At 39.2% G+C, this 23,689-nt stretch overlaps 1 protein-coding gene across 2 annotated transcripts in view; it reads right to left on the reverse strand.

Moving 5' to 3' along the window:
- The window catches only part of ghra (growth hormone receptor a), a 31,529-nt gene that overhangs the window by 6,405 nt on the left and 1,435 nt on the right, over nucleotides 1–23,689 (reverse strand). The window contains exons 1-5 of one of the 2 annotated variants that reach the window (XM_082553249.1): nucleotides 18,996–19,179; nucleotides 16,594–16,712; nucleotides 2,138–2,267; nucleotides 1,773–1,942; nucleotides 527–705 (exon numbers count right to left, since the gene is read on the reverse strand). In XM_082553249.1, the coding sequence (XP_082409375.1) occupies nucleotides 527–705; nucleotides 1,773–1,942; nucleotides 2,138–2,267; nucleotides 16,594–16,712; nucleotides 18,996–19,015 (618 nt within the window). In that variant the 5' untranslated portion in view covers nucleotides 19,016–19,179. Of the gene's footprint in view, nucleotides 1–526; nucleotides 706–1,772; nucleotides 1,943–2,137; nucleotides 2,268–16,593; nucleotides 16,713–18,995; nucleotides 19,180–23,689 lie in introns of those variants that run through there. The other variant, XM_082553250.1, reaches the window with a different exon arrangement.

The following is a 23,689-nucleotide window of genomic DNA, read 5'->3' on the forward strand; positions in this document are numbered from 1 at the left end:
CAGCTATCCTGACAGAAATAGTAACAACACCAATGTTAAAGGCTGAGTAAGAAAAGGAGGGTGTCAAGAGGTCCGTTTTTATTTTTGGCACCTGTAACTACACAATTACTGATGCACTTCAGATAGACTGGATAGATGACATGCTATTATAACAGATGGACGTGAGGTCCCCAACCATCAGGCAAGCCAAGCGGTAATGAATACGAGCCTGTACACAGTCCCATGGCCTCTGACCTACAGATCCCTCCCTTCTCTTCCTTCACAGATGCTAAGGCCTTGCTCTGGCTTCCACAGCCTTGCCAACAAAGCTCCAACTGCATTTTAACTACAAGTGTTCAGGGGGGAGGGAAAGAGAAACATAACACTCTGCTTCGATGACCTACAATCCATTTTTAAGAGCATGAGATTTGCTTTTTTTATTTGTGTTAATGTGCATGTGCAAAATCTGCTTTTGTCAATGTGAGGAACTGTGTGTAAAAAGAAATAATGGGCAAGATTATTAAAAAGTTAGGAATAAAAGACTTACTGCTTCCCAGTTTGTGGTATTTCCCTCTCTGTACTGCAACTCATACTCCAAACGCATCCATCCCAACCTAACATCAGCAGTAGGTGGGGACTCCCAGTTAACCATGACATCATAATTTAGCCTGGAAGGACTTATAGTCAGCAGGGTCCAGTTTAAAGACACTGGCGGGTCAGGACGTACTGTCAGAGAAAAGGCAAAAGTTCATATTCGAACAGAAGGAAAGGACACTTCTAGTTACTGATTTGGTATGCTAATTTAGGATCACATAAAAAAGGTTAACAGAATACTAAAAAAATACTGCTTATGTTCAAAAGGTCAATATCTGTTCAATCCAGACTGTGTCACTCCCTTTACAAAGATTAAAACATTTAATTCCATTTAACAGATTTAAAACTAAATGATCAACACGTTTTGTTTTTCTCTTTTTTCTTCATTAATTTAACACGATTGATGAGGACATAAGGACAAAGCAAAGAAGTGAAAACCTCCACGAAGTCATAATTATTAAAGAAGGAGTCCTCCCATCACATTACATTTGTGTAAAACATTGATATTTTGAACTGAGACTGGAGCAAATGCAAGCAATATTGATTGAAACTGCACAGGTCTGATTTGATATTATCATGAACACATCACAAATAGATATTTCTTTGGTATAACTGGAAACGTTGGCCATAAAGAAGAGGGGGAGAAGGCATTTTAAACAATGTCAAGAATCATCTGGAGCTGATTCAACAAGTAGTTGCTACGCTCCTTCTATAAACAAAGAGGTTTGGAAGAATAAGCAGCAACTAAAAGCCTGACCCTACTACAGGTCAAGTGTCTAAGACAACATCCACAATTAATTTATACTCATAAAAAGAACAAACAAAGATCTTTCCATGAAGAAGATGTCAGGCAACATATGACGTTGCCATATGATAATATATACTGCTTGTCAGCATCTTCTAGACTCAAAGTATTTACCACTTAAGCACTGTTTATCTGACATAAGTCCAAAAACAAGTAGAATTTCCAGGTATCCTTCTGCACGAGTAATTCATTGAGCTAGAAGTAACCATTTTGTGCTGAAATATGAATATATAATTACATATGAATACATTAAGTAACATCTGTAAAGATCTCCTAATGCTACAAAGAATTTTTACAGACAACCTGAAAATGAGAAACAGTAGGATGTCAAATTTTCTGATAAATCAAAACTTTTAAAAAAATCTGTAAATATGCACAAATCTTGGCTACTAACCAATATTCTCCACCCTGAAACAGTCATCTTCATTGAAATAGGTGATGTTGTTTTGAGTGCGAAGCTGCATGCAGTAAGTGATCCATATGGATGTGTGATTTGCATCAAAGAAACATTCCCTATTTGAATGGATATACTCGGGACACTCCTTCCACTGGCTGGTAGGAGACCTGAATGAGTGAAACAATGGCAGAAGAAACATAAGAAGAAGTAAAAAACTAAATTCTTGTCAAGTAAAGGTTATACCATCATTAATGGAGCTCACTGATTCACACAAAACAATGTGCCTACGTGAAGTTTTCTACAAAACAAGCAATTATTAGGATTTCTGAGAGTAAAGCAAGCATTTTGGAGATTACACTTACTCTTTCTTAAGGTAGAAGACTCGGAGTGCTCCAGGGGAGGAGAGGTTGTGGAAGGTGCCAGGACTCCACCAGCAGCGGAACGTCTCCTGGTCCCTTGATATACACTCAGTAAAATGAGGCTCAATGAGAGCTGAAAGACAGAGTTAGAAGAGCAACGATTAGAAAGGAAGTGAGACTGCATTAGGCTAATGAATCACCTTTATTAACATCTATCAGCGTCTGCAGGGGCTTTGCTTTATTCGTCTAACAATACAGAGATACACGGTCTCCTAGGGGCCCACTATCAATTTGAAAATCATTGCTGTGTTTTCAAATCATCAAATGCGCAAGATTTTCAGAAAGCTTACTCTGAACTTGAGGTCAAGCATACTGAGATTCAAAATCATCTGAGATATTTAGTAGATGCACCTTTAGTATCAATTTCATATGGAGCCCTTCAAAGGACATTGGAGAAAAAAGTTTAAGATGTATTTTTGCGAGAGCCTGAGTTACTTGTGCGAGATCCCGCAAAAGTTTTTGATTGAACTCCAAACACTTCCAGGTCAGTAATGAGACCTTGGAAACCACAGTTATGGAGGACACACACCCGTGGGACAGATGAATAGATTTTTAGTTTGAGCTTGGCCTAAACTATGAAATTAGATCAGTGCTTGACAGTAGAGACCGTTTTTATAAGTGAGAGACATCTGAAGAGAGTTCTTAGTGCAAGAGGACACACTCATCCGAAGGAGTACTCTGACCTGGCAGTCTTGGCTGAATTCATTAACAGCCAGCTGCAGTACTCGGGTACTGATAGATGTACGCTAAATGCGCGGAAAAAGTCTTTCTCAGGATCTCGCAAAACTTTTTCGGGACTCTGCAAAAGTAACTTGAATTTTCGCAGAAGTACATCTTCTTTTTTTCCCCCCACCAATATTCCATTCCTTGAAAATCCTACTTCGCCTTGTTCACTTCACGAGATATTCAGAAACCTTGACCTTGAGGTCACTGAGGTTCTAACTCATCTGAGATTTTTAGTAGATGCACCTATAATATCATTTTGAAGCTCCTATGTCTCCTTGTTCTCGAGTTATAACATTCACAAACTTTGCACCACTTGCCCATCCGCCCTCTTGCCCGGTAGTGTGACACCAATACTGCGTGAGCCTTTTACAGCTCAGTCACCTTTAATTGCACTAATATCATGACTTCTGGTGGTGTCAGACATCACTTTTTCACGGAAAGGCTGAGTAAACTTGCTGAAATCTAATCTTAACCTCAGAATTGCAGAAACTTGCCACAGTTGAAAACAATAAAAACACAACAGATAATAGCACCTTAAGGTTACAATCCACATTTAAAGACTATCAGATGAGCTCTGGGTATTAAGTGTAATCCTGCATTATTTATACTCAAAGAGTTGCTAGACAAATGGAAAATGCTTCCATGGCATGCTTCCACATGATTTCTGAAACAATGCACAAATACAAACTTGCAAATGTGCCAGAAATATTTTATTCCTTTCTTTTAACAACCGCTGCTGCTACCCTGTGAATCCCATGAATATCATTGCGCGCACATACGAGTAGAAAAAAAAAGAACTTGCTAAAAAAGTATTATGCTGCTAACGTTTCGATGTGTCCAAACATTTCGTAACAACCTAACCCCTCCTCCCTCCCAGCCCCCCCGCTCCTGTCGGAGATCAGTTTCTCGCCCAGCAGAATATAGAGTCCCAGAGTTTGGTGCAACCATAAATAAGCAGCTGAAAGTACCATTGATTTCTGCTCCACTGGCTCTCCGCCAGCTCTCTCTTCTCACTGCCTGCATTATAAATCACACACAGACCTAGAACATAAACATGCATCAAAACACAGGGGAAAGAAATTACAGACCAACTGGAGCTGATAGTTTCTAAACATAAAACCAAAACATATCTCCACACAGACTCGTTAAAGATTGTTCACTTGTAAAAAAAAAAAAGAAGAAGAAGAAGAAGAAGAAGAAGAAGAAAGGCACGTTACTGGCATCTGCATACAGACATACACCTACCAAGCATGCATCCTGATTCAACTTACACACATCTAACTACAACAAGACAAGCTATCAACAAGACCAACTCAGGCAGGGCAGTCAACGCACACACCATTTATTCACGTGGAATATAAACCTACTTCGTTTCCATGCTATTTGGTGCCAGTATAACCTCATAATTCTCTGCATTCCTGTGCAGTTGTGCCTTTCCCACCTCCCTTCCCTTCACCTTTTGCACGCTGTTGTGCTTCCCCGAGGTTTGCTATTTCAGCTCGGCTTCCCTTCCCCATCCAACAAATTCCAGCTGCAACCATCAAAGAGCTTTCTGCAGACGCTGAATGCAAGAAGGCCTTAGAACTACAGAAGAATAGGATACTACAGAAGCAAAACTTCTAAGGTCCTAGGGTTTTTATATGGGCTGTAAATTTGGGGGGATAATAATTTGTATTGATTGGTACTTACACGTCTGAAAATGTTTGGGGTTACTCACAACTCACAAGACTTTTTATGATCATCAATAATTACGTAATAAGACGTGCTTTTTTTTTTACGCGTTTCATCTTCCAGTTGTTATTCTTGTCTGCAAGAGAAGAAGAATCTTGAGGTCAAAGAGCAATGCCGTATTTTTAAAAAGCTATTTGCATTTTTTGAACTTAAAACCATGTCAAAGGTGAAAGGTTGAGCCGCAACACCTGGAGGGTCACACTCTAATTTTGTCATTCTCTCTCATTTCCTCCTTTTCAGTATTTCAAAGGATAAAAACTGGACCGTTCCAGCTGTAACTGACTCACAAGCCAGGGGTAATGTTTTGACAGGAGGATGTTGATTACCTGACTACATAGGCTTGTAATATTTTTTTAAGGCTGTGCTCACATTATCAGCATGTAGTCATATATAACTACATATATAACTATACTTGAGTTTCAGTAATGGAAAGCTAAATCCTGCCTGTACCTGCCAGGTACTAAATGAGCTGAAAGCCTGTGGCTGGAAGAAGAAAACTAATTTGAACATGTGTGTGCGTATGTGTGTGTACATGTGTGTGTACATGTGTGTGTGTGGGTGTACTGCCTCATCCTGGCTGTCCATATGTATCTGTCTGTCCACGTGGATGTGCAGCTGAGACTGATAAACAGCTCTTAGCTTCACGTCCTCTCTTCATCAGTCTGTGTAGAGGAGCTAGGAAACCATTTATCTACCTCCATGTCAGCTTTAGCCATTAGGGTTTAAATCCACTAAGAAACCTAAATAAAGCACTCGGCCCTAGGCTCTCACATCGGCTGGCAAACAGAACTGAAAAAGGCGAGAGAAAAAGGTGCAACCAGCATTTACCAGTTACCGCACTGCGAAATGCTCGATTGTAATGAGGAGTGGAATGATCACCTTTTCCAGCTCATTTGCAGATTTAAGTTAATGTTGAGGTTAGTCATGCTCCAAAAGGCTGACTAAAGGAACAGCGAGATGTGATGGAAAACGAAGAAGGAAGAGTGACGCCACTAAAAAACAAACATTAGCCGGTACTACAAATGTCACTTGATGAAAAGAGATGTTTTGAAATTAAATCAGAGCAGCATTTTCTTTTAATCGATATTTCTATTAATAAAGGCAAACTAAGTCAGTGTAGGCGACTGTTTATACGCTGCAGATCATTTATAATCTGTCCCAACTGTCACCCCATGTGACGTTCCCCTGGGTTCAGTTTTGGGTCCATTACTCTTTGCACACTCTTCATGTGTGCAAATATTAGTAGTTACTGACTGATGCATAAGGAGCATGAAAATGAAATACATATGGTTAGCTACGCTACTTTGATCATGTCATGACAGAAATGCCTTAGCATTTTTTTAAAAACTACTTTCTGTATCTTTGTGAAAACGTAAAAGTTTATGATTTTGTTTTATCATGAATTAGATTCGCACTAATAGATTTCCATGTAAATGTTCCATTACATTTGTCAACCGTAAAGCTCTTTAGCCCTGTTTACCCCATATTGTGGGCTACATCTATTACTTGGGACTTTTTGTTCGGGCACATGTTTAGGTATTTTTGTCCACTTCTTACTTATGATCACTATAAACAATGCCAAAAAGACATGTAAATGAGAACTTCTTGATGTCTCTTCATTGTGGTTTTAGTTTAAAAATGATTTGGTTGCCCTGTACTTTAAGAGAACACACAGACCTGCCAACTGAACCTGTTGTCCCCAGTCACATTGTTCACATAACTCAAGAGTCTGCTCTCAGTTGACCACAGAAAAACCCCATAAAATGACATGACACTAAAAGCAGCCTTGTTTCTGGAAGTATTCATTTAAACCATAAATATAAATGATAACATTTATAGGAGTAAAACTATAACTTAAACAGCACAATTTTAAAATAATTTAGCATAAACCCCCATGCTAAAAATGTTGTGACAATGTGAGATATGTAAGTAAAAACAGAATTTAATGATTTGCAAACTGCATAAACCAATATTTATTAACCAAAAAACGAAAAGATATTAAATATCTAAACTGAGAAAATTTGAAAAAAAAAAAAAGGAGGGGGGGATTCTGGCAACAAGTTTCTAAAAAAGTTGGGACAGGAGCAAGTAGAGGCTGGAAAACTAAACGGTATTACAAAGAAACAGCTGGAATAGCATTTTGCAACTAATTAAGTTCACTGGCAACAGTTTATTAACACAACTGGATACAAAAAGAACATCTTAGAAAGACGGAGATTCTCTGGAGTAGAGAAAGCAAGAAATTCACCAGTCTGCAACAAACTGTGTCTACAATGTGAAACTATTTCAGAATAAGGTTTCTCAATGTAAAATTGCAAAGACAGTACATAATGTCATCAAAACAGACAGAGAATCTGGAGAAATCTCTGTGAGCAACAGACATGGATAAAAATCAATAACGGATACCCGGGCTCTCAGGCAGCACTGCACTAAAAGCAGGAATGATCCTGTCATAGAAGTCACTGACTGAGCTCAGGAACACTTCCACAGAAGACCATCTTTGAACACAGTTCGCAGACAGTGATTTCTGTGTTCTATGTGAATAAAACATGTTTATGAGATTTGTAAATCATTTAATTCTTTTTTTATTTACATTTTGCACAGTGTTGCAACAGTTTTGGAATTGGGGTTGTGTTTGAAGGTGCTAGTTTTCCAGTCATTTCACATATGCCTTATTCTACGCTCCCCATGTCTATTACACATCTATTCTTGGCAGGTGTCGAGCCGTAGTACCTGCCTAGCAAACTTGAGACCTTTCTGGCTGTTCAGCACCAACTTCTGCCATATGATCGTTTTTTTCCAACGCCATCATTCTGTTTGTGTTTGTGTGTATTTCTGTTATCCAGATGGAGAAGTTGGCAGCACATGCTGACACTGTGCTAAGAGTAAAAGTGCCTGTCAGTCTGCACATGCCAAGTCCTACATTATATCCCTGCACCAGAGCCCAAAGACACACGCACACATGCACAGGCGCACACACGGTAGAAGTATAACTGTGTGCAGCACACAACGTAATTTTTTTTCCATGGGAACATGTCTTGGATGACGAGGAAAAGAAAGAATCAGAGAGAAAAATTTGAGGACAAAGTCTAGAAGAAATTTATTTCATATTCATAATACTCTCATACATCTTCGTCATCTTCAAATAAAACAGGCAATGAAAATTACAAGCGCCAAACTGGGCTTAATGGTGAAGGTTACATAGTGACTTAGGACATGGTGCAACTCTTGACAGAGCCAGTAAGAGCGAGAAGCAGGCCAGAAGAGAGCGGGAGAAAGGTGAGCGATTGCAACAGGATACAAACAACGGAATGTAAATAGGTGATATAAATAACTCCCAGCTTGCACATGCAGTTCCATACTCAAGTGCACGGACACACACAAATGCATATGCACTAAACTTACACCTTGAAAACAATAAGCGACAAAAAATATGCCATTGTTCTGTTCCTTGAATACATCCTGCCTCTCTGCTCAGTAACACAACAGAACATGCAATGGGGCTTCTTCTCGTTTGAAGCTTGACTGGATGTCAAGTTCTAGATTCATCTGAGCCTCATGACAATGTTCATAGCTTTGAAGTCCCTGAGACACAGCCCGGTGTGTTTAGCCGCGTAGTGACCCAGTCAGCTTATTGTAGTCACAGTGACTAATGATGTTAATCTTCTCTAATGCCATTACAGCTCACAGATTTAGCTTAGTTATGTCATATTATGTCCACGTTCAAGTAAAGAACAAGTGTTGTTCTTGCTCCTAATTTTGTTCTTTGGACTTTGTACTGGAGGGTGTCAGAGATCCTCATATGGGACAAATCAAATCTCTATTACAGTGTGATACATCAACACTGTAGGGAGGTGAAATAAAGACATAATTTCTAGGTTAGCTGGTATTCAATTAGCCTATAGGTTTTTATTTATGTTTTCTGCTATATTCACGATTGTTAGCAAACTTTCTTTAAGGCTTTTCTTACAGTTCTTTGTATCTGGGACTAGGGCTGTGCGATATGACCAAAATCTCATATCCCGATATAAGAATTCTATCGTCCTGATAAGATATAAATCACAAAAATGTAACATTATCTGTTAATTCTGTGAATCTCGGGCAGCTCGACTTGCGGGAAGTCGAGTGTTTTAGCCACAGCTGCCCTGGGGCAGACTGGCAGAAGCCAGGCTGCCATATCGCGCCATCGGCCCCTCTGGCCAACACCAGTAGGCGGTAGGGTAAATTTATTATATCATATTACATTATATCCTCTTTCACATTAGAGCCACGACAGGACCCACTAGAACATGGGAACAAGTAAAAGTGAAATATAAGAATATTCTACAGAATGGTAATATTTATCACCTATATTGCTTTTAGTCTCTTGCAAAGAGACCCTGAAATAATCTGTTTGTTTGTTTATAACAGCAACCAAGAAAAGGACAGAGCAAAAAAAGACAGGTGGTGGTCCTGCACCCCCTCGTCAACAAGTTGGTTAAGTAAATAATACCCTCACGGGAATATCGATATCTCTCTATGAGCACACTGTCGCGCTGAGCTAAAGGATCCTGTCTATCCCGCAATATACGCTGAATTCTGAGGACTCTCCTTGTCAATCTTGCACCTTCCGCAATGGGTGGCTCGCGTATACGGCAATGGCGTGTCCAGCGGGGTGGCCTGGGGGGGCACAGGCCACCCCCCCCAACCAGACTGGCCACCCCAGGTGCCACCCCAAAGGCAAAACAATAAAATTCAATCAAATATCAAATGTCCGATTATGTTTTCACGGTGACGCTCAGATATCAGAGTGTAAGTGAATGCAGCATCGCTTCTGCGCTATGCGCATCACGTTAGCAAAGGTAGGAGAGCCAAGCACGAAAGACGTCACTGCAGGAAACAATTTTTCGGTGAAAGAAAATGAGGACAGAATAAATGTCCCGGTAAGTAATATTAAGTTTGTTGAGTTTAGTAAACTTCGGCGAAATTAGAATACCAAGGAAAAAATAACACTTAAAGAATTATTGCAGCCATGGAATATTTCAGACAGTATGCTACAGAGGGCAGCTAACATAAGAGTTATGAGTTATAAGATATAATCTAAGTCGTAACATTGCTGTATGGAGCTGCAGATTTGGTTGCAGGTTAACATAGCTGGACTGGCCATCGGACTTATTTGACTTATTTTTTATTTTTTTTTGTAACGGCATGAACAATGAGAGGTGGTGGATTGGCCAGATGCAGGTCGATGTGTAGAAATAACTCCGTTGTTTGGTGGTGGCTATGGCGGGGCTTCCACAGAGGCCAGCAGGTGGATGAGGGAAGGGGAGGCAGGAGGAGAGCCCCGAGGCAGCCGCCAGTCCGAGTGTCAGGTGAACTGAACTTCAGGTAAGAAGTCATGACCTGCAGTCTATCTGGGTCAGATATGAACTAAGTTTAGGTGGAGTTTATTTTCGTTGTGCTGACTTTTTACTGTCAGTTGCAATAACTCATACTGCGTTCTAGCCAGCTTGGAGTTTTTATACAGCTGTTCGGTTGCTATGATGTTACTGATAGTGAACTTTATTTTATTCATAAGGTTAGTTAGTAGAGTTGCCAACGGCTCCTTAAAAAAATGGAATGGTCCCTCAATCAGAGAAAATATTACACGTTTCGTATTGAGCTGAGAAGAGACGTTTGTCCCGAACTTCAGCTAGAATGGAAAAAGACACAAAGCTGGATTTATTCTGTCTTTACGCTGCACAGCTGCCTCTTCTCTCATCCTCCCTCTCCTGTTGCTACTTCAATCATGAAACTGATCGATGATCAGCTGATCGGCTTTTCTCTCTTGTTTGTTTATCGCCCACTTTGCGCCAGAAAGACGAAACCAGCAGATGTCGCGCTAAACAACAGCAGCACGTTTAAGCTTGATCGGCTGTTGTTAGAATTTATTTAATATTAATTTCTAGTATCAGCTGATGTTTGCTGGAGCCACAGCTGTAAAGCTGCTGGTCATGATGTCGGTTTGGATATCTGGTGAGAGGGAAACGTGAAGACCACCCACCAGGATCCTTTTTTATGTAGCTGACAGCTGGTAACTGTGCAGGGGCGGGTCTAGCAAAGTTTTGCCAGGGGGCCAGGTAGGGCATTAACAGGGAAAGGGGGCACAAAGAAATACTTTTCTTTCTTATTCTCATTTAAAATATCTAGCTTTTATTAAATAATTATCTAAATCTTACAACCAAAGTTTTTATCTGACGTAAAATGTATAGAAATCATACATATACCAAAAAGACTGTACATCACTGTCACAACAGGGTTTGTTTTCATTCAAAGGCTTTATGGCTTTAATACCTGGTGGGTCGGTCTGTAGTCAAAATGCCAGATTTTCTGTCCCAGTCCAGCCCTGCAGGTTATACTGGCAGTGTCACCATGCCAGCTGAATGTATTTCATCATCAGCCAGTGTTGTTCTTTATCAATATTACCAAAGTTTACCATAAGGCAGCATAGAAAGTATTTACTTGCTTTCAGGTTTTATTCAAATATTAGTCTTTTCAGTTGTTTCTCCACTTTTTTCCTGTTTCAAAATCAAACACCAGTTTGTGAGAAGATTATCTTCTTTTTTTAACAGGCAGAGAAAGTTTTACATTGGAACTGGCTAATTTGTCAATTGTTTGCTACAAATGTTCGTATTTTAATATTCAAAAATGTTTTTGCCCAAAACATATGTGCAGTATATGTCAGTAAAAATACTATGCAAATATTGCTGTCCTTGAATGCTGAGTAAACACTGACAAAGCACTGATTGTATCTCTTGTACTTTATCAACGCAGTATCTAAAAACTTTGCACCGTAGTGGTTAAAATCTCATTCTAATAAGAGTTAAAAGTGCATTTGGTTATTAGGTTTATAGGATTATTGAATTATGGTTAAGGGTTGGTAGAATTTTTTTTTAAAACATTATCTGCCAATTAAATCTGCCACCCTTCTCCAAATCTGTGCCCCTACCTGGCCCCCCCAACAAAAATTTTCTAGACACGCCACTGGTATACGGACAGGACATGGCTGCGACAGACTTCCCAAATCCACCTTCGCTTTTATAGCCGTGGTCTCTCATCTTGATTACACGACGTAATTTACAATTACTACTCTAAAATATGAATTACATCTGAAATAATCAAATACATGAAATAGAATGATTAATAGTACATTTCCCTTTTTTTAGGAAATGACCTGTATGTATCTGTATGAAATCAATAAAAGGATCAAGTACTGCATTATCTTTAGTTACATTGATAATATTTATTTATGGACAAACAGTGGTAAAATATCGCTGTTGCTTTCGTATAAATGAAGCGGACATACCTGAGTGGCCGCGATCTAATCCTGTTTACATAAAGTAAACCTGCTCCCGAGCAGGTTTACGCTTACGGATCTGTTGCTATGACAGCAAGTCCCGGATGAGCTTCAGAGAACCGAAGGATCCAGGATCGCGCGAAATCGTCAACAATCAAATCCAGCTAACTTACTTAGCGAGGTACGAAGAACGGGCCCCTGGTAACAGTTTCACTCCTACTGTGTGATGAATATTTGTGGTTTTCCAAAAAAAAAATCCATCTACTGTATTTGTATGTGAGTAATGCAAAGTGAAACTTGGCTTTGCATTTGGTGTGAACACACCATAGCTGTCATTTTTCTTCTTAATTATTATCTCCCCTGAAAAAACACTTTATTTTCATTTAGTTTTTTTCTTTAATTGGAAGCTTTCTGTCTTAAAGCAACCTTCCCACTTTCACAACTCTCAGTCCTTTATTTGCAGTATGAAGACTCCATATAATGAGCACAATTTCAAAACAACTCTTCTGATTCTTGTGAATCAACAATTTGTCGTGTAAACGTATTTAGTGCGCAAAGTAAGACCATTTCCAATCACATTAGAGAACGAGGCACAGCGACTGCAGTTATCTATGCGAGTGTAGCGGGAGATACACCGCATGAGATGCATTCTCGCCACTGGCAGCACTCCGGTGTAGGAAAGCGTGCTTGCCTGGGTAGTGAGTGCAAAGAGTCGGGTCAGATGGCAACTGCTCATTTGCTGCGCATGCATCGGATTTACCTGCTCTAGTGTCACATGCGCTTAATCAGACCACATGGACCTTGAACTCTGGACATGGCAGAGAAAAGACATTTTAATGTCCAAGCTGTCAGAGTCAGGTATTTGAATTCTTGTCTCTCTGCCAGGAAATGCAGACAACAGTCCAGGACTGTTGCTGATGTGTGAAAATGTTTTTTAATCTATCCTCTGGTATTCCTCCATCCATCCTGCAGCTTATGACACTTTCCTATTCAATGTACAGATATGAAAATCAGGGCAAATTTTCCTGCATGCAAAATGTTAAATTAGTCTTCTTTGCAGCATTGCTTCCATCACACAGCACTTTCCCAACCATGAATTCCCCTCAGCTTCTGCTATCTACAATATGCATGTCTCTCTTCTGCTCTTCCAACTTTGTGTTTAACTTCAGGCACCATTACCCACACAAGGCCCCAACTTTGAAGCTCACACCCACCGCTTGTCGTTGAAGCAGATGTAACTGTGGATTGTGTGTACAAGCCAGATGGACCAAACCTCTGCACGGTTACCACTAGCTACCACCTCTGTGGTAAGGAACACAGCCCTGTTGAACAGAATCAATCTATGCGCTTAAGGAGTGAGGTCCTTTTGAGCCACACAGACAATCAAGGAAGGAAGGTTGTGGAAGAAAAGAAAAGAAAAAGGAAAGTGTGTGTGAGTGTATATGTGAGCAAGGATAGATAGAATGAAATGACTAACACAGCCTATAATCACTATGGTAAGCCTTTAACTACATAGGAGCATCTCCAAATGTCTACTCTTGGCTTGTTCTGTGGCTCGCCTAACAACAGACATAAATATGCTGCAGACACAGAATTCCAGGAAGACTCTTTTAAGTCCATAAGCAGAGCAACAAAATGATTTTAAACAACTCCAAAAGCATAATGCTGAGGGTGGCTCACATACTGCACAAGACTGCATTCTTACTGTAAGCGTTATTTTTTAGGTATATAAAAAAGCCCATGCAAAGCATTTTCCATTTAAGCCGTAGTGAGAAGAGCAGCTGTCCAGATTGGAAGTTGTGCAGTGGTGAGCTTGGGAAAGGCACAGGCTGCATGTGTTTGCTCATGCTATCACAGGCTGCTTTGTGTTTACAGATGTTTTAACGGTTGTTGAGGAAGACCAGGACTGAACTACCACAGTGGTCACTGGGAAGCATTTCAACATTTGAGGTGAACCAAACAGAATGTTCAATGGTTTTGACATCACCTGGTTATCAGCAGTTTTTCCTGAGAGCTTATCAGAATGGTACTGTAAAAGTGACAGAGATAAAGATATTTGATCCACTTTGTTAACAACGTCAAAAGGCCCAAGGGCAAAGACACAGAGCTCAAAATGTATCCTCAGACATTAGTCTCAGCTACACCAAATTTATTACCTGAACTACGTACCTTTCCCTGCTTCCTCGCCTCCTCCTGCCACATCAGAAAATATATGAAAACAATCACGGGAAGGCATAGAAATTATAACCCGTAACACGAACCTCAACTATAAATAACAATTCAGGCCCGAGGCAAAGAAGATGGACTGATTTACAACAAAAATCTGAGAAAGAACGGTTTCTTTTGCACCAGTACTGGCATCGGGAAGAGAAATAACAATATGTTCAGCACTTGAACTTTCAAACTTGATTCCACTTATTCCTGCTATAAAAATCAACCTAGAGAGCCTGTGTACCATCCTGAACATGTATGACTGAATTGCAACTTGCCATAATTAAATATAAAGTAGTTTTAGAGCAGTGAACAGACCGTTGGAGGGGGCCTGACCCCCGCACACTAAAGAAGTCAAAGGTGGAAAGTTACTTCTAAGACATTTTAAAGTAGGAATCAATTATTTTTATAGGAAAAAAAAACTTTAAATGAGGGAAAGAGAAGAACTTTAGCTAGATAAAAGATGGTGAAACGTTAATTTATTGTCACTGTGTTTCAGATTGCTGCAGATTGCATAACAGCAAATGGAAAAAAAAAATAGAAAAGACGCACTAGTGTGGACTTGATCTTAATTTGACCGGAGAAAACACGATGAGTTGGCATTCTTCGGTGGATTCCAGTGGTATTTTTCCATCTGTTTCTCATTAAACCCATACAAAGGAAGATGAAATGTCTTAGTAAATTGGCAAGCTATTTCCCTGTTTAAGAATACCGAAGATATGGCAAAATTACAAAACTAAAACTACTGCTTGATTCCATTTATTGGTTACGCAATCAATAAAACTGTGTACTGATAAATAAGTCAATCAAGCTGTGTTTTCTTGAACATAATGATCTGCAGGCTCTTTGTACTCTCTGCTTACAGCAATCTGAGTTTGCATTCTAAAAGCAGGAAAACACTGCACACTATTAAATGTCACCTACATCAAAGCACTGTAAAAACAAGAGGGAAATAAATTGTCCAATGCTGTCAACTGCACTATTAATAACTTAAAATAGCATATAAGGCATGCCATACCTTCCATAACCATGCAGACATGATGTGCTGCGATGCTTAGGTGCTCTTTTTCAAAGGCAATCCAAGTATAGAGAGAGATTTTACTAATGCAAATCTAAGGTAATGATAAATAGTTTGCATGTAATACGTGCACGTGCAAGTGCAGGGCCAAAATCAAACAGTTTAAATTCCACTAATGTTTCTCCAGGTAATATGCATGCTTAACATTCTGGCAACAGGTGCTGCAGCAGCCAGCAGGCTGCCCAGAAATGGCCTGGAGATCTCAGGTCACTGACTCATGCTGTCTGGCTCACCTTTTAATGGCAATGAACAGATGCATCTAAGAATATACTCAGAGCACACTACCTTGCCAAAATATAACTGGTTTGCACGCTTTAAGCGTCATTAAATGTATGCAAATGTATTGAGCATCTGATTTCAATTATAGGCCTTTCTCTGGATCAAACAAAAACATTCAATCAACAGATTAAGACAGAATTAAGCTGCCTGCTGATGGTTAAGCTGCTAACTCAATCTTTTTGGACTACAATCCTTACCATAATAAACTACAGCCAATTAATTTGGATGGAAATAAAGTCTTTTCATCCAAATGTGCACAACTATAATCCCAATAGATGCCTTAAATCCACAATGTACTGATTCATTGCTTGAACAAGAGTCAATTCTGTTTTATCCAAGCTGAACCAGGTCCATCTGCAATAAAAAACTTTGGTCAGAAAATGCCTTCTTATCCGTCTTCCAGAAGTAATCCTCATAAAATACGTCCAGGAATGCAGACACTGCTGCACAAGAGATTTTCCTCTTGACCACCTTCGACTGATCACTTTTTGGGGGTTGCTAGGAATTTCTCAAACCTGTTTGTTGCAGAATAAGCACCATTTTTATTTTCCAGGTTTGACACTTTTACCTTAGTTGTAGTTGTTTCTATCATTGGGCTAAAATGTCAATTCATTATTTCACACTTATTTTGTGGTTGTTTGCAAGTTTTTGGTTTTAAAAGGTAAATTATGGCAACATCAACTCATTCCCTCATCTGCAGTATTCTTTCACCTAATTATTTCAGATAGATCAGTGGCACCTGGGTTAGCTGGCTGAACATCCTGCATCATCCTGTCCCTGGACTTTGACAGAGCAGCCCCAGTCATATATTTACCCCGAGTCTATTGATCACTATCCTGCCTGACAAGCCAGATCAGGAAAATGCAGCGTTTGCTCAACAGTGAACCTTTCCACATGAATCTGAACAAACAGCACTCTGCAACTGATGTCTGACAAAACACACTTGTTAATATTTGATGAGGTGAACATAGAAAGAGAGAAGAATTTTTTTTTTTCTCACATGTTATTTCTCACTCTAACTGGTTGTGACACAAAGCTGTAAGAACACCAGTAACTTACCTGATGATGTCGTGTGGTCCCAGTCTGTGAGAAATGTAGATCCTGGAGAGGGCAGCCAATCCAGGGAGGAAAGAATGAGAAGAATCAGGAGATTAGAGGCGAGTGAGAGAGCCATGATGCTGTGGAGAGACAGAGGATAGAATAAGAGAGGACAGAGACACTGTGATTATAATTATCAGCTGAACTCCATGGTGACACTCCCATGTGAACTAGCCTCCTTCCCCCACTAACGCCATCTTTTTCTCTCTGGCCTGTGAGCACAATTTGTGACCGCTATTTATTTCAGTTGGTGTACATGAAACCAAACACTGGACAGGATGTAAGGAATTATCACGGGAGTTTGCAGCTACGGCATTTCAAAGCTGAAAATATGAATGGTGGGGTTTCCGTGTGTTGTTTCGCTTTGTGTGAACTCTAAAAGAAAACATTTTTTATCATTTCAGAAAAGATCTCAGTAACATTTCTATTAGTTACAGCTACTTGAAATAACTTTTCCATGACGTACACGCTACCTTCTGACTGTTTAGATGGTTAAATCCATTCGTTTCACAGTCGATTACATCATTAGACAGATATATGCTCCTGAAAGCCTGTTATTAGCGCTAGGGCAAGTTTTTAAAACATTACTTAGCTCCATGTTTCTTTGGTTTATTAACGATAAATGTGTCAGTATTGGAAAACTGATGCACTATTACATTTAAAGTTATTAGTGGAAACAGATGTGAGTTAAAACTTCCAACAAATAAAAAGAAAAATTAGCATTTGTTTGGAATAGCTGTCACCATTTGAGTGAATAAAATCATGTTCCGATCCATGCTTAATCATCCAGGTAAGGAAATTCCGGAAACTTGATTCTGTGATTTGCAGTGGGAGAATGTCACATCCGCTTGAACAGAACCAACTTTCTGGGAAAATCATGTTCCTTTTGTATCAGCTGGGAATTATAGATCTTTGCTAAATTAGAGTTATTAGCATTTTCTGTAGGGTCGGTTTCTGGTGGGTAAGCAAAAAGTAGTTATCTAAATCCACAATGATGCCAAGAATGTCAAACCCAACAAACTGGCTTTTCAAGACCAAAATATTTTAGATAGAAACCAACAAGTAGTTTGACTTTGGCACTTTGGATCTAATTATGAAATCCTGTATGGCAATTAATGGCAATTTTAATGTATGACACAAAAAGGGTAAAATATCCTTAAAAGAAAAAGCTGTTGAGGCTTAACTTGTAGAAACTGTATTTCCCAACAAAAGTTCTAACACAAACTCTCCTGCCATCTTTGTAAAACATATATTTTAGTAGTTTATTTATTTGAAATTATGATGGCAGCTAATTCACAAAACGCTCAATAAGTCAGTGTTAGAGACAAACTCTAAATATAGGCCAAATTTTCAGTCCGCACCCTTGGCTATTTACAGCTGTGGCTCCACGACTTTACTGGGCAGCAAACAACCCCATCCCCACAGGATACATTTGCCTAAATTACGTGGTCCAAGTATCTTAAGATTCCTGAATCCAAGCTTATCTCATTTTATCTTATCTTCCACATTATCTTATGTAATCTTGTCTTATCTTATCTTGCAGATCCCACAGGTTACAGGAACTGCTCAAGACTGGAAAAGTCTGGTATCTTAAAAAACCCTAGCGACAAGAAAATGTCTGGATCCAGCTCACTAGCCCATATTTACCACACTAGTCATCCATTTACTTGATTTGGCTTAGATTTATTACACATTAAAACAAAGAGTCTAGATTTAAGGGAAAACAACATCTCAGTTTGACAAAAGAAAAGGTTTTCATTTCAGGCTTTTAGTCCAAGGATAGACTTAATCCATGTCAGTAAATCTGAAACATGAAGCACAACTAAAGCAAGAACAAACGGAAAAAAACAACAAAAAACTAAACATTGCAACATGGACAAAAAAAACAAGAATCAACATAATTTTGCAACTCTGGTTCGTCACATGTAGCAAATTTTTTAATGAATGTGGCAACAGACAGGTCCACTGTAAGCAGTCAGTCATATTTGTGCTGATGACTTCCAAGGGTCCAGAGGTCATATAAAGCCAAGTTACACAGTGCAAGAATTTATGGCAGAGAACTGTCAAGAGGCAAGCTCATGCAGACTTACTTAAATGTTTCTCAAATGAATTTCATATTTTTGGCTTCCGTTCTGTTGAACAATTATTAACCCGTCCGATAAACACTTTCAGATAAGAAATTTTTTTTTTTTTGCTTGTTTGTTTGTTTTTTCCCCCTTGGAAAAGTTAAGTTCATTGCACTTTTTTTTAGCATAATTTTTTTTACTTCTTTAACATTCTTCCAGTAAAAGTACTAAATTGGAGCAAAGGTGGCCCCTTTACCCCAAAATATGTCCTGATGTTAATCCGTACTTTAGTCTCACCCTTTCACATCTGGAAGCATCTGTGGACATCCTGGCAAGGCTGGTGCTTCTTCTCCATCTTGTGCAAGCCTGTCCCCCGTTTTTCTTCCTCTCTCACCCAATTACAAACTCACAGGCTGACAGGAAGAGTTGTCTAAGCCAATCAGAAGAGAGGGAGGCTAAACCCAGGCCTCTTGGGGTCCCTTGGTAAACATTTAAGGCCTGCGTCCTCAACCCTCCTCCCACTACCTCTGCCCTAAAGCATACACACACACACACACACACACACACACACACACACACACACACGTGCATACAACATGAACACATCACACATACTAAGGCACACAGATGCAGACCTTGACTTGGCACCCCTCTGCCAGCACCATGCCTCTCCTATGTTTCCTTAAATCTACTATAATCATCTATGTTTTTTCTAAAGAAGCTGACAGGGGAGGCAGAAGCCAAAGAAAAAAAGGTTAGGGGGTGAAAGGACACATCGTTTCTGTTAGTCCCTTCTATAACTGAAGAAGGACAACATGTACACAAACACTCGCAGAGCAATGTTGCAAGCTAGAGTTTAGTTTGAGCTTCCTTTAGCGAGAAAGCAAAAAACAGAAAGACTGTGTAGTAGGCGCTCTGACATTTTGTAGTCAATAAATATTTTCTATGGACACTAATTTCATACTCTAAATTTACTTATGTGCACTGTTGTGTTTTTGAATTGTGTCTTAGGGCAGGGGAGTAAAAGCAAGTCATTCCAAAATACATTTTTTCTTTTATCTTCAGTGTCCACAATAACTTGTTTTTGTATTAAAATGGAAAAAGAACCATACTTTCTTTTTAAGGACTCTACATCCAAACCATAGACTGTATATAGAATATGGGCAACGTAATAGTAATGACATTGTTTTTTGGACTACTGTGCCCTAACGTTTTGTCTTTATCATACTGGCACTCCTCAAGCTCCTTTGCAGACATAAATGTCCAAATTTATTTGGGTAAGAGGATAGAAGAGTGTTAATTTATCGGACAAAACCAGCACCCTGGAAAACTAAAAGCTCAATAACCCCAAGAGGCCCGCTTAGTTTGGTTTCATGTTAATGACATTCGCAATACAACACAGAAGTCAGCAAAACAGTCTGTGCTCATGTCCACATATAATACAACAGGAAATTTGAAATGAGATTTAGCATTTGGTCATTACAAGAAAGAAATTCTGCCGTAAGGTCTTCAAGGCCATCATGAAACACTGATTCGGATTACGAAGAAAAGAAGGAAGATTATTTTATTCACTAACAGATGGGGGGGAGGCTTTGGGCAATTTGACCTGCATTTTTCATTTTCCCCACTTCAGTGTTTTATTGTTTCGTGGGGCATTAAAGAAAAACGAATGTTTATAAGCTCTAAATGGCCTGAGGTGATTCAACTTTGACAGAATGCAAATGAATTAACATTTTCACATTTCCACAACAAAAGTGGAATTTTGAAATCATAGCTACTCTGCTAAATGCTACAAAATATTTATAACAATTGCGTGAGACATTAAAAAGTTTTTGAGCACTGTGATTTAAAGAGTGGATCTGTGTGTATCCTGCCCCAGGATGCAAACACATGCAGTAAATTATGCATAATTTTATTTTTGCAATTGGATTTCTGATGTCCCCTGAGCAGAAAAATACAATCAATCTTAAAAATCTGTGATGTAAACAACGGAATTTTTGTGGAAGAAAAACGTCTACAGGGCATCTTTAACTGCATACAGTTTTAATCATGAAATAATGATAGCATGTCAGTAAAAATCATCACCCTGGGAAGCTTTAAAACAAATATAATTTAGATGCCAGATGCCAGACAACTACATCGTCTTCAAAACAAGACAAAGTAAACATAAACAACCAAGAAAAATGTGGAATATAATGTTATGGAGCCGTGATTTTTTTCTCACCAGCAACCCAACAGGCTTATTATTTATGGTTTCATAGAGCGTGTCACTGTGTCTCAACATGGTTTAGCTATACTTTGTGACTGAAGGACAATAAATAAACATAATTTGGAAAAGGTTGTGGCAGAAATTATAGTCATTTTAACGAAATCTATTCAAACAATGACTGTGTTGTGCGTTTGCCCACTACTGGTTCCTGTAATACGTATCAGCAGGAGTGTACTTCTCCAAAATCATACGTCAGTTTCTGTGCCAAAGCTACGGGGTTTTCTTTAGAGGGGTGGAACAACACAAAATGATTATGGTGGAAAAAATTATTTTTACCACAGGCCTGATCGCTTGACAATCATCATCATGAAAACAAAAAATAAAAGAAAACTAAACTATGCTGTTTTGAGATATTTCCAGTTCACTTAGGCCCTGAAAAATCTTTAAACATTACAGCTTTCACCAAACTAGCATAATTTAACCAGGTATAACAACTCCACAGGAGCATCACGGTGTAGGAAAAATGGAACCACAATGCATTATTGTGGATGATTGCAGTGCAATTTCAGTCTCGGGTTCAGAATTGTTATATCTCTAGATAGCATGCAAACATTTTTCCTTAACTTCAACCCCAGCCTCAACATTTTAGTAAATGTAACACTTCCACATGAGTCTGCACATTACACCAGGTAGTGAGTGAGAGTCTACCTCGGCAGAGCCAATCAGACAAGAGTAAGGACCTGAAAACAGCAGCAACCAGCTCCTCTAAATAAGCCTTGTGCTGCTGGATGTATTTACATACATTTGTCTGGAAATCAGTATATTTGTGAAGAAGCTAGGTACATATAAATATATATGTAATTTTTAACCTATGCACATATATGTTTGTGTGTCCACTTCCCTATATAAATATGGCTACTGGATGGTTCTAACGTCCCCTGCTCTTATTTCATAAGAGAGTGCGGAAAACTCAGAGTCAGCACATTGGCATGAGAAAAGTCTCTGCTGGAAGCAGATCAGGTCACACATCTGCAAACCCCGCTCATGTCTATGTGTGTGGGAGACCAGCAAGGGAAAGAGTGGGTGTCTGTGTGTATATGCATGCATATGTGTATAAATAAAATCAAGCATGCGTGTCAGAGAGAGAATGACAAAAGTAATGAGCACAAGCACGAGTCCAGCAGAGTCAAATTGCTTTACAAAATTTCCAGTTGTGTTTGTGCGCACGCGGGCATACAGCGGTTTGTCTAAAGCTATCGACTATTAAATGTTTTATGTTTTAAAATCAGGTTTTTCATCTTTTACAGGTGCCTGACGGTGGTAAAGCTGCTACTAGTCAAATTTGGCCATTTCAGAGACAGTTTTTAAAAAAATTAATCAGAACTGGAAAATTAACTGTGCCATTAGGCTTTAATGATTTATTGTGATTTACTGAATAGTTCAAATTTAGTGGTTGAGGTTTTGGAGTTCAATCTAATTTGAAGGAATCAAGTCTCTATCCAGTCTAACCCCTTCCAGCTCTGTTATTTGGACTAATTATATCTGTGCAACATGTACCTTTCCCTTTTGGTCTAAATCTGCAGTTTCTCTCTGTATGTCAGACACACACAAGCACATTCTGAAAACCATGACTGAAGCCCAGGTGTACATGGATGTGTGCAAAATGTAATGGTTTCCAGAGTGCTGTTGAGCTGTCAGAGGTTTTGGAACATAACAGCTGTACTTAATGTTGTGTGTGACGACAGCGAGACACAAACCGATGGCTGTAATGTCTCTTAAAACTACTCGCCTCATGTTTTGAAATTTCTTTTCAGCTGCACAGTAGGGGCTGGTGTGTAATTGCTGTAGTTACACAGCTTCTCACCACATGTCTCATCGTTGCTTTTCTCTGCATTAAATGGTAAATGGTAAATGGCCTGTATTTATATAGCGCTTTTCTAGTCCCTAAGGACCCCAAAGCGCTTTACATATCCAGTCATCCACCCATTCACACACTTTTTCACACACTGGTGATAGCAAGCTACATTGTAGCCACAGCCACCCTGGGGCGCACTGACAGAGTGCATTAATGCAGAAGTGATCAAATAAAGCATCCAACTGAAGATGCTTTAGCTACATTAGGATGAATATTAGCAAGTTATGCATCTATAAAAATTGATGTGATGTTTAAGACACACTGCCGACGATTTTTTTATATCTGTATTTATACAGAGAATCGATTATGGGTAAAACTTTAAAGTAAAATACTGTTTTCAAGCAACTGCACAAATGGATTTATGAGATTCTGAAGTGAAAGTAAATATGGTTCTTCTAGAAAATAAAAGGCACAAAACACACCAAAAACACACAACCTGGACTGCTCAAAGTGCAGATGGCCACAAATTTTGGGTGATGAATAAGAAGAAGCAGAGCTGGAACTCTGCCTTCTGTGTATCTCATCAGAGTGCAGTGTGCGTCCTAATCAAAACTGCAAAATGAGAAACATTGTTCTCCTGTGGTTCGTAAAACGGTCAAGCGTTCACTGATGAAGAGCAAACAAACTGAGATTAGGAGCTTGCGAAACTGGTAAATGCATGTGCTGTTAATAAAAACGCAATAAGGAGGAAAAACAAAGTCCCAGACTACTCTTTTGGCAGGTGTTTGGATGGTGGTCATTTTTCTGGAATGATATAAACTCGGTTAACCTATTAGTGCAAGGCTAAATCAATTACCATTTCTTAATATATTGTAAACAGTGAAGTCATTTAGTCAGTAAGAAGCTTGATTACATGAATGTTTGCAG

This window comes from Aulonocara stuartgranti (assembly GCF_965226115.1).
Source record: "Aulonocara stuartgranti genome assembly, chromosome: 12".
Lineage (NCBI taxonomy): Eukaryota > Metazoa > Chordata > Actinopteri > Cichliformes > Cichlidae > Aulonocara > Aulonocara stuartgranti.